Source organism: Tupaia chinensis, unplaced genomic scaffold, assembly GCF_000334495.1.
Source record: "Tupaia chinensis unplaced genomic scaffold, TupChi_1.0 Scaffold150288_1, whole genome shotgun sequence".
Lineage (NCBI taxonomy): Eukaryota > Metazoa > Chordata > Mammalia > Scandentia > Tupaiidae > Tupaia > Tupaia belangeri.
In genome coordinates, this window is record NW_006210128.1 from 2,730,036 (window position 1) to 2,741,760 (window position 11,725).

At 57.4% G+C, this 11,725-nt stretch overlaps 1 protein-coding gene across 1 annotated transcript in view; it reads right to left on the reverse strand.

Moving 5' to 3' along the window:
• TEAD4 (TEA domain transcription factor 4) overlaps nucleotides 1-11,725 on the reverse strand; it is a gene marked incomplete at its 5' end in the record, with an annotated part of 78,666 nt that overhangs the window by 39,791 nt on the left and 27,150 nt on the right. The window contains 1 exon segment of the mRNA XM_027769685.1: nucleotides 1,508-1,762. Coding sequence (XP_027625486.1) covers nucleotides 1,508-1,762 — 255 coding nt within the window.

The following is an 11,725-nucleotide window of genomic DNA, read 5'->3' on the forward strand; positions in this document are numbered from 1 at the left end:
TGCCAGCAAGCTCCCCTGAGGGTCGCGGCAAGGAGGTTTCAGCAGGGGTAGGGGCCCGTGGAGACCAAGTGAAGCCACAGAGCCGGACAGGGAGGAGAGGCGTGGTTACACCCGAGGACCAAGGAGCAGACAGGGCCCACTCCGTAGGTCCCTGCCAACACGCAGAGGCAAGGAGGACCCGTCCTGGCCTTGAGGGGAGGCTCAGGAAGAAGGAATGGAGCAGGGGCCGTGAGAGCCCACCTACGCCCAGGACAGGGACACACCAGATCTGGGTTAGCTGGGTAAATCGCCTCAACAACCCCATCCGCCCTAAACAAGCACGTGACCTCCTCTGGAACTGGGGCCTTGGAGGTGCGTTAACTGGGGCACGCTGGGTGAAGGAGGGCCCTACACCCAGTGCCCATACACAGAGCAGGGACGCACGGGAACACGGGAACAGGGACTGTGTGACGCTGCAAGCCCCAGGGTGCCAGGATCACCAGCCTCCCGGGAAGCTGGGAGGAGGGTGGGGACAGACATGCCTCCTGGCTCCAGAAGAGCCGGCCCTCCTGACACCCTGGTTTCGGACTTCCAGCCTCCTAAACTGGGGTTGCGTTTCTGTTTTCTGCAGCCCCCAGCTTATGGGGGTTGTTACCAGGTCCCCAGGAGGCCCTCACAGCGTCCTGAAACAGCTGGCGAAACACCTGTGCTGGGGGAGGGCCACCAGGGCTGGGCAGGGCCAGGGGACTGGGTGGAATCCCCTGGGCGTGGGCACTGGGCCGGGAGCCAGGGCACGGCCCTCTATTGTCACCAACTCAGCCCATCACAGAGACCCTCTCAGACCTCCTGGCTGTGCCCCACGACCACTGTTGCAAGTCGGGGGTCCTCAGGGGCTTCGGGGGGGGGAGCCTAACCTGGCTGGGGCTTGGCTTCTGCTCCTGCGCCGCCCTCCCAGACGCCCTCTCCTCCAGCCGCGCCAGCAGGGCCCCAGGCCGACACGTGGAACGGGGAGTGTACGGGCTCTGTACCCTGAGCCACAGGGCACCGTCACTACTGAGTGGACTGTGCTGGACCCCCAGCCTGTGGGTGGCATGTGTCGCCAGCACGTCAGGGCCTGCACCCCAGCACAGGGCTCGGCGTGCACGGCTGCAGCACGAGGGACGAATGGCCAGGTGCAGGAGTCCAGAGTGCGGCCCCGAACCGCCCTCCCAGCCGAGAGCGTGGCCTGGTGATCAGGCTCTGATTGGGGTGGCTTGCAGCCTTTCCCGCCTGCTGTGGGGAGGTGCTGGGCCTCACCCGGGGTCCCTTGCCAAGTTTCCTGCCACCACAGCTTCCCACCCCGTCCCCAGCCCACCCTCCACACGCTCGAAGGCTCCTCAGATGCCGCCTCCCTTGGGAGCCCAGGACAGAGGGATGCAGTGCCTGCTGTAAACCTCTCGGTTCCTGAGGGACCCCCGGCTTCCGTGCCCACCCCCTGCCTCAGCTCCAGCCCCGGGGCCAGGCCCCCACCCCGCCTCGAGCTCCTTACCGTACATCTTGCCCTCATCCGACAGGATGATCTTGCGCCGGCCGCAGGGCGGGTAGATGGCCAGGGCCTCCTGGAAGCTCTGCTCGATGTCCGGGCTCCACACGCCCTCCGCATCGTTGTCGATGGGCTTGTCCAGTGCCTGGCTGCCCCCCGAGACACTGCTCCCCTCGGGGGAGTCAGGAGAGCTCCACTCGTTGGAGGTAATGGTGCCGGCCTGGCCCTCCAAGGCTCTGCTTGGAGGGGCACCCGTTGGACCTGTGGGGACAGAGACCGTGGCCCTGGTGAGAAGCGGAGAGCCGGAGCACCCTACAGTCAGAGCCCCAACCCAGCTGCTCAGGGACAGAGTGGGGCGGAAGTTCTGCACGGACCGGGAGGCCTGGGGTCTCGGAGAAGTTACTTCCTATGACCTCGGCTCTCCCCTGTCGGATGACCACGGCCACCTACACACACTCTGACCTGGCTTTAAAGACCCAGAAAGGGGGGAGGAATTAAGAGACAAGGACCAAGTGCCAGGGGATGTTTTTAAGGTTTCTGCCATAAGATGCATGTGCTCACAGGAGAGGAGAGAAAGGGAGACAGAGAGGGAAAGTGAGAGAGAAATCAGCCCCTGGGGGGATGGCCATGCCACAATTCCTTCTCCTCCATTGTCCTCCTGGGATTTGGGACACACGCACACACGTACCCAGCCTGAGTTTCAAGTCACTGGGCCTGGGACTCGAACCATGGTCGGCCACGTGTGCTGGGAATCCAGACCCGTACCACAACACCACTTGTCGGCCCCTGGCTTTTCTGACGGTAAGTCAACACTGAGCAGAAAGGGTGGAAACCGTAGAGCGCTGTGGGCGGGACCGCAGAGTGGGCAACCGTAAACCGCACGGCCCTAACTCCACACCTAACAAGAAAACACCGCATGAGCCTACGATCTCACTTCCTGATTACTATGCTGGAAAGAACTAGGGGGGGGCAACAGGTGGCGTGGCGTTAAGGTGTTAGATTCCCACATGGCCGACCACAGTTCGAGTCCCGGATGCAGCAGCTTGAAAGTCGTGCTGGGCGTGTGGGCCTGGGTGGCCCAAATCCCAGGAGAACGGAGAAGGAACTGAGGTGTGGCCATCCCCCTGGGGGGTGTGGATATCTCATGTTCCTTATCTCTCTTTCTCTCTGTCTCTCCAGCGAGCACATACACTCTATGGCAAAACCCTAAAATATTAAATTAAAAAACTGTAAGAGAAAACAACCACTAGGAGCTGTCTGTGCACCCGCACTCAGAGCAGCGTTACGCACGTAACTAAAGGTACAGGCGACAGGTGGCAAAGGGTGAACGGCGAGCAAGACGGGAGGCACGCGATGGAGTATCACTCAGCCTTCATGAGGAAGGAGGCCCGCCACAGGCCAGATGCAAGCACAGTGAGGTAGTGGAATTCGGGGGGACACAGAGCGGGCGGCACCAGGGGCTGGGGGAGGGAGGGACAGAGTGGAGACACAGTCTCGGTTTTGCAGGATGGAAGGCTCCCCCAATCTGGGGCGCATGTGCGTACACCCCAACACGAATAAACCGGCCACGGGCTGGCGGGTGAGGAGCTGGATGTCACAGGCCCATCGTGCGTGTCGAGCCCAGGACAGTGTTCAAGAAGCCAGGTCCCGGGACAAGCAGACGGCATAGCAGCTTCGTCACTGACTCTCACATGGTCAACCACAGTTCCAATTCCGGACTCGAAGGCTTGAAACACACCGGGTGGGTGTGCGTGCGTGCCCAAGATCCCAGGAGGAGAATGGGGAAGGGATTACGGCGTGACCACCCCCCCTGGGGGGTGATTTCTTGCTTTCTGTCTCTGGCAAACACACACGCCCTATACCAAAAATCTCTAAGAGAAAGAAAAAAGCCATACCCCCCACGGCTGACTGTGCAGCTCAAATCTCTTCCTGAGTGTGTGTGCGTCTGTGCCCACAATTCCAACGGGGTGAAGAAACAGAGGAGAAGGGGTGTGGCGTGACCACGCCCCACCGGGGGTTCTCCCCCTCCCTGTCTCTGTCTTGCTCTGGCCCGCGATGCACCCTCTGGCCTAAACAACAAAAACCAAGACCACCCTGTGGTACGATGGATGAACGCTGAGTGGAGACACCAGATCCCGCACGGCCTACTGCGGCTGGAATTCTGCCCTGACGGTACCCAGGCCCCGACAGGACAGAACTGGAGGAGGGGTTACAGCGTGACCAGTTCTCATCGGGGTGCTCACACCCTCCCTCTCACGTCTACACACACATGACCACGAGTAGAGGGAAGAAACAATGTCAGTTATTACAGCCCAGAGAAGGGGCAGCAGGCGGCATGGTGGTTAGGGCGCTGGATTCCCACACGGCTGACCACAGCTGGAGTCCAGGACCTGGCAACCTGAGAACCACACAGGTGCATGAGCATGCTCCAAATCCAAGCAGAGACTGGAGACTTGAGAATCACACAGGTGCATGAGCATGCCCCAAATCCAAGAGGAGGCTGGAGACCTGAGAATCACACAGGTGCATGAGCATGCCCCAAATCCAAGAGGAGACTGGAGAAGGGACTGCGGTGTTGCCATCCGCCCTGGGGGGTGATTTCTCACTTTGTCCCTTTCTGTCTCTCTCGCCCTACAGCAACAAGCAGACAAAAAAACCACTCTGTTTAGGAGCCAAAGTTGTCATTTTTCTAGTAATAAACCTAACATAATGAGACCTTTACAGAGAAAAATGTAACTGTTTTGAAAGACATAAAATACCTACATAAATGGAGAGAATTGTGTTTGCAGATGGAAAATAACATCAAAACAATGTTCAGTCTCTCCAAATCATAAATCCAATGGACTTATCAAATTTCCACACGTCTTTCCACACCCTAACAAGTTGCTTCCCAAACACGTGGAAGAGCCCAGGCGACTCTCCAGTTGCCTGACTCACCAGCCCACTCCTCCTATTCCCCCTCGGCTTCACTTTTTGTCAGCCTCACCCAGACCTTCCCCAGGGTCGAACCTGACCTCTCCTCACTAAGCATCCTGGCACCCTAGGGACACCCACACATGACTCCCTCTTCCACTATGTATTGAAAGGTGTATTTATGATTATTTTGGAGGTTTTTGCTATAGAGTGCATGCGCTTGCCAGAAAGTCAGAGAGACAGAGAGACAGAAGGCGAGAACTCACCCCCCAAGGGGGATGGCCATGCCACAATCCCTTTTCCTCCACTCTCCTCTTGGGGGATCTTGGGCACGCACGCACACACGCCCAAATTTATTATTATTATTTAATTTGTTAATTTTTAAGTTAACGTGCACTCACCACAGAAACACAGTGAGAGTGAAGGAAAGTGAGAAACAAGCCTCCAGGTCCGGGACTTGAACTGCGGTCAGCCATGGGGAAGTCCAGCGCCCCAACCACCATGCCACCTGCCGGCCTCCCAAATCCGTGCAGCTCCGACAGCAACTGCTGACTAGGCATCTCTAGTGAGCAGGCTCCTCCAAAGCTCCTGGACTTGGAATGTCTGAAGCGAGGCTTGCCGTGTGCCTCTGAACCCCACTCTTCCTCCTGGGCACACTCAGGAAGGGGGCCACCCTCTGCCAGAGGCCAGAAGCCAGGAGTGGACTCCGAGAGTCCCATCACCTCCCCCAAATCCGCTCCATGACCACAGGCTGCTGTCCTGTCTCCCGGGCCTGCTCTCCAAGCTTCCACCCGTACACACGCATGGCTGAGCAGCCCCATTCAGGGGCCATAACTCACTGCAGCCTGAGCGGCTTTCCCCAGATACAATCTGATCGCATGACTGATTCCTCTACCTACGAGAAAACGAGGGAGCTGGCAGGTGGCATGGTGGTTACGTTCACTGGGCTCTGAAACACAGCCAACTGCGATTCGAGTCCCAGCCCTGGTGGCTTGCTTTCTCACTTTCCATCTCTCACTGTCTCTCTGTGGTCAAATTAAAAAACAATAAGAAATAAAATTAAATAAATATTTCTTTTCTTTCTTTCCTTTTTTTTTTTGCAGAGGTTTTTGCTATAGGGCGCATGCGTTTGCCAGAAAGACAGAGAGAGACAGAAAGCGAGAAATCACCCCCCCGGGGGGATGGCCACACCGCAATCCTTTCTCCTCCACTCTCCTCTCGGGATCTTGAGCACGCATGCACACGTGCCCGGCGTGAGTTTAAGCCACCAGGTCCGGGACACGAACCGCGGTAGATTACATGGGAATCCAGCAACATAGCCATTACACCAACTGCTGTTCCCAATAAATATTTCTTTTAAAAAGAGAGAAAGGGAGTCAGCAAGTGGCATAGTGGTTAGTCACTGGACTCCCACGTGGCCAACTGTGGTTCGAGTCCCAGACCTGATGGCTTGAGACTCTGGGTACGTGTGCATGTGTGCCCAACTACCAAGAGAATGGAGGAGAAGAGAATGCAGCGTGGTCATCCCCCTGGGGGGTGATTTCTCACTTTCTATCTCTGTCTCTCCAGTGAGCACATTCGCCCTGTAGCAAAAATCTCTCCCAAAAAATAAATAAAGAGAGTGAGAGAGTGTGAGAGCGAGAGTGTGAACGCGTTGCACACCCATGAGATTTCACAGGGCCACTCCTGGCTAATCCCTGCTGTGGCCGTGCCTCCCACCCTCAGCACCTACATACACTCCCATTCTCCCAGCCTCCAAGCCCCAACCTCGGTCACCCAAGTCATCCCCAATACGCTCAGCCCTCCCTCCACTCCTGAAGTCCCGTCTGTCACCTCCCCTCCCTGTACCACTCGCCTGACTCCCAAGTACCCCTGCCCCAGGACTGTGACCCCAGCCTCCAGTCTGGTTAGGTGCCCTCTGGAGAGCCCCAACAGATGCCCGTCTGTCCACAGCCCAACTCCCACTTCCCAGGCTGCTGTTCCCCAGACACCGGGAAGACAGCCAGCCACCTTTCTCTGCTCAATGCTGGGCGCACGGTCCAACGGCAGGAGCAGATGGAACACCGGGGCACTGCGTGAGCGTGTTCAGTGGAGAGAGCTGCTCTGTGTTTAAAGAGAATAGGAGGGGCCAGCAGGTGGTGTGGCGGTTAAGGCGCTGGTCTCCCACATGGCCGACCACGGTTCAATCCCCAAAGCTGCCAGCTTGCTTTCTTACTCTCTCTCTCTCTCTCTTTCTCTCTCTCTGGTGAGCACATGTACCCTATAGCAAATTCAAAATAATAATAATAGTAATCCAATTAAATAAATAATTCTAAGGGGAACCAGGAAAATCTCGATGTCTGTATTTTGATACATCAGAGGGAGAGCCTGAATTTTATATAATCCCCTTGGTATTGATTTTGGAGGACCCTAAAATAAGAGTGATAGGTGGCAATTCAGAGACTGCGCTGGGTTCCTGGCCTCCAGCTGTGCCACCAGAGAAGCCACCCACTGCTCTGAGCTTCCGTCTGTAAATCAAGGGTCCGGCTCCGTGGGCTCAGGGGTTCCTTTCCCCGGTGCTGTCAGTACCAGCCCTCCGCTCCTCCAGGGCCTTCCAAATCCGCATGGACGACCACAGGTCGAGTCCCATACCTGGTTGGCGGCTTGAAAACCACACTGGGTGCCTGTGAGTGTGTGCCCGAGATCCCAGGAGGGGAAGGGATGGCGGCTCACCCATCCCCTCTACTCCTTTCAGTCAATGTCACAGGCCCTACAGCAAAAGCCTTAAAAACAAAGATCTCTCTAGTGCCATCAGCATGACTAACTACTTAGCCCCAGGCGAAGCCCTGAGCCCTCATTGGTGACAATACTTACGGCCTCTTAGCCTCCACTTTCCTCTGGGGCCTGGCCAAGGCAAGCTGGATACCCCACACGCAGAGGGCACCTGGAGGCGAGGCTGGCGGGAGAGACCGGGAGGGGAGCAGCCCAACTGCCCAGACCTTAGGGGAGCCTCTGAGAGCCCACTGCGCGCTGCCCCTCCTGGAACCCGCTTGTCTTTCCTGCAGAAGTCACCCTGGGCAGCTGGGCAAAAGCAGCCCTGGGCAGGTCGCTGTGGCCGGGCTCTGCCCAGCCAGAGAGGTTCCCTGAGGACCTGCACTCCATGTACCCGAGACTGGGTCCATCCCAGGGAAAGCGGGGCAGCAGGTCACCCCAGGCCCTGGGCCACCGGATTCCTTCCCAAAGTGGACGTGCTCCCGGCCTGCGGCCTGTGGCCTGCTGCACCATCCAGCAAACACACCCGCTCCCCCACCCTCCCCCACAGCCCTGCCTGCCCTCAGCAGGCCAGCCTCCCACGCAGCCCGCCTGCGGCCTGGGTAAGCCAACACCAGCCTGCCCCCTCCCAAGGGGGGCACAGATGGCACCGTGGGGCCTGGGCCAGGAGCAGGAACACTGAAACAGAAATAATCTCTGGGCCTGGCCCGGAGGCATCCAGTTCTACCCCCAGCCCCACCCAAAGGCCACCAGATGGCCCTTCCAGGCCCAGACACCCTGCAGCTCCAGCCCATGGCCCACAGCTGCTGGTCACTCAGGGATTTTCAGCAGAATGAGGAAAGCATGGGCTTTTATTAAGATCTTCCCAACTATCAGGGCCAGCCAGTGGTGTGGTGGGTGGAGCAGCACAGATCGGGTCCTGGACCCAGAGATTGGAAAACACTGCTGGCCAGCAGATGGCACACAGTCACATCACTGGACTCCCATATGGCTGACCCCGGTTCGAGTCCCCGCAGCTCGAAACACGCTGGGCGCATGTGCATACGTGCCCAAGATCCCAGGAGGACAAAGGATTGTGGTGTGGCCATCCCCTGGGGGATAACTTCTCACTTTTCCACTCTGTCTCTCTCTCTCTGTGGCAAACACGTGTGTCCTAAGACAAAAACCTCTTCAAAGAAAAAAGAAAGAAAGAAAGAAAAACTCCAGGCACATGTGCGTGCCCACAATCCCAAGCGGAGCATGGAGGAGGGCCTGCAGGGGGACCATGCCCCGTTGAGGGTGCTCCGCCCTCACCCTCGCCCTCTCCCTCCGGCAAGCTCATGCATCTGATAGCACATTATCTTAAAAATCGAATACTCCTCCGAGAGCGTTCTCGGGCCGGGACGGGAATCGTGATGGCCAGGAAAAACGAGCCCAGGTTCAGGCCGGACTAGACTACTCGGCTCTTGGCAAAATCTAAGCTCAGACCCAGGAGTCCCCCCAAGCCTGCTCCAACTTCCACGTTTGTAGTTGTCGGAGGCCGTGTGCACTGAGAGAGGGAGAGAGGGGCAGAATGAGAAGGCACTCCTCCAGGGCATGGCCCCACCACGATCCCTGCTCCACCCTGTCAGGATCCGGGGTGCTCCTACACACGTGCCCAGCACGTTTCTCAAGCCACCAGGCCAGGGATTTGAACTGTGGTGTTGCCCACGTGGGATCTGGCTCACTCAACCACTAGGCCACAGGGCTGGCCCTCCACCTTGAAGCTCGCCTTTCTGCAGCCTTCCAAGACCATGGGTCACCTCTCAGCCCCACCTAGCCCCCCGACCCTCCACGACTCAGATGGGACAGGCCCAGTCCCGCTACACCGTCTCGCCTGTGTCCAGCATTCCCCGGACTCGAGGACAAGATGGTGTCTCATGGCGGCAACCCCCAGCACGACCAACGGCGCCTGCTGAGATGCTAGGAAGTAGATGACACCCTTCAGGGCTGACTCCTCATTGAACCCCTTGCCCCAATCCGGGACAAACCTGCCACCTTTCGGCCCTCTCCTGCATCGCAGTACCTCCCACTCGCTGGGGTCAAGTCACAATCAGCTCTCCTGCCCCAAGTAAGTGGGGGGACTAAGGCTGAGAACATTCGTTAATGGCTTGCCTAGTACTGTCCAGGAAGCTAGGGCTACAGGTGAGGAGAGGGTTCGAATCTTCTGATGATAAGAACAGATATGGTTCCCTCTGTCCACCTGATTCCCAGAGCTTTGGGGTCTGGGTTAAAGGGTTAGCCACGGGACCAGCAGTTAGCGTAATGGCTATGTCACTGGACTCCCATGTAGCCGACCGCAGTTCGAGTCCTGGACCCGGTGGCTGAAACTCACTCTGGGCGCTTGTGCGTGCGTGCCCAAGACCCCAAGAGGAGAATGGAGAAGGGATTGCGGCGTGACCATCCCCGCTGAGGGGTGATTTCTCACTTTCTATCTCTCTGTATTTCTGACAAGCGCACACGCCCTATAGCAAAAACCTATAAAAAAAAAAAAGGTTAGCCACACGAAGACCAAGACCCTCCTCATCAGGACTCAAACAACCCCACCCCTCCCTCACCCCTTCCTCTGCTGCCTCTCCCCCAGGGCGCTTTAAAAGGACTACCCCAGGGCCGGCAGGTGGCGTGGTGGTTAAGGGCGCTGGACTCCTACATGGCCAACCGCAGTTCGAGTCCCAGACCTGGCAGTTTGCTTTCTTATTCTCTTTCTCCCCACCCCCCACCCCGAAATTTAAATAAATAAAGTGAATTAAAATAACTCTTTTTTTTTTTTTTAAAGGACCACCTTCTGGGCTAGCAGATGGCATGGAGGTTAAGGTGGTTGGATTCCACATGGCCATCTGTGTGGTGCAAGTCCTGGATCCAGCAGCTTGAAAACCACTAGGCATGTGTGTATGCAAGCCCGAAGTCTGGAAGAATGGAAGAGGGGGCTTCAGCATGCCCATCCCCTGGCCGGGGAGTAATTTGTGCCTTTCCTCCCCTCCCCTTGCCCCTGCCCCCTGAGCTCAAATACCCTACAGCAAAAAGCTAATAGCCACAATGATGACAATGGAAGAGCTACCTCCTTCACCCTAAGACTGAAGCAAAGGGAAAACTTGGGGCTTCCTTCCAGGAGCCTCACCCTCACCTTCAGACACTGTGACCTCAGAGGAATAAGGACGTGGGAAATGGGACTGCTCCGGTAGCTCGAGTGGGGCGAGTTAGCGGAAATCCTGGCCCCCTGCCTCACTCCCACCACAGGAAGCCTTCTCGGAGCGGGTGGGTTACCTGCAAGGCTTGGCAGTCGAGGTCAGGGCCGAGGTTTCTGAAGGCCAGGCGCTTCACTAGTCCCACGTGACCGTGGCCGCGGGACTCCTACGCTGGCGGGTGGGGTGTGGACCTTCCATGGCACGGAGCAGAGAAGGGAGGGCCCCTCCCTCACGGCCCTGGCTAATCCCACTGGCCAGGCTCAGGTGGCATGCAGCTGTACAAGTGCCTGAGGTGCTGCCCACGTTCACACTGACGCAGAGGACCAGCAGATGGCATAGCAGTTACGGCGCAGGGATCCCGCGTAGTCGACTATGGTTCGAATTCCGGACCCGGCGATTTAAAACTCACACCAAGGGAGTGTGCGAGCATGCCCAAAATCCCGAGAGGAGAACAGAGAAGGAACTGCAGAGTGGTCCTCCCCCAAGGGGTGATTTCTCACTCTCTGTCTGTCTCTCCAGCGAGCATAGGCACCCTACGGCAAAACTCTTTCTAAAAAAAAAGTCAATGCAGAAATGAGTACGAGACCCCCTGCAGGGGCTGGATGGAGGTCTGCAGTCTAGCGGGACGCTCCGATGGCTGACCCACATGCGAAGGTTCCAGGCTCACATCTGGGAGCACCGAGTACTCCTGGCGCAGTGCCTGTGGTCTGGGGCAGGCTGCAGCTGGAAGCGGGTCACAGCATCAAGACCCTGCCGAGGACACCGTCCCCCTCTGTCTACGTGTCTGTCTGTCGTTTTTGCTCATGGAAGAGACAAACTGAAAAAAAGATACCTACACAGACACCTTGATTTGAAGGGGTCTCTGAGCCCTCACTACCCTCTCCTCATTTTCATTTCTTTTTTTTTTTGGAGAGGTTTTTGCTATAGGGCACGTGCGCTCACCAGACAGAGACAGAGAGACAGAAAGCGAGAAATCACCCCCCAGGAGGGATGGCCACGCCGCAATCCCTTCTCCTCCATTCTCCTCTTGGGATCTTGGGCACGCACGCACACCTGGCATGAGTTTAAGGCGCCGGGTCTGGGACTCGAACTGCGGTCGACTACATGGGAGTCCAGCAATATAGCCATTACGCTAACTGCTGGTCTCCCTCTCCTCAGTTCTTGAGATAAGAGAGGGGATCTTGGAACAGCAGACCCCAGCCTTCTGGACTCATCCCTCCTCTGACCTCTAGTCCCTTCGTCTTCCCACTGTCTCCTGACCCCCACGGTCCCCTGCACTGTCTCCCTGCGGGTGGGCCTCTGCCTGGCCTATTGATACAGCAATTCCTGCCAATAGTCCACAACAAATATCCAGAGG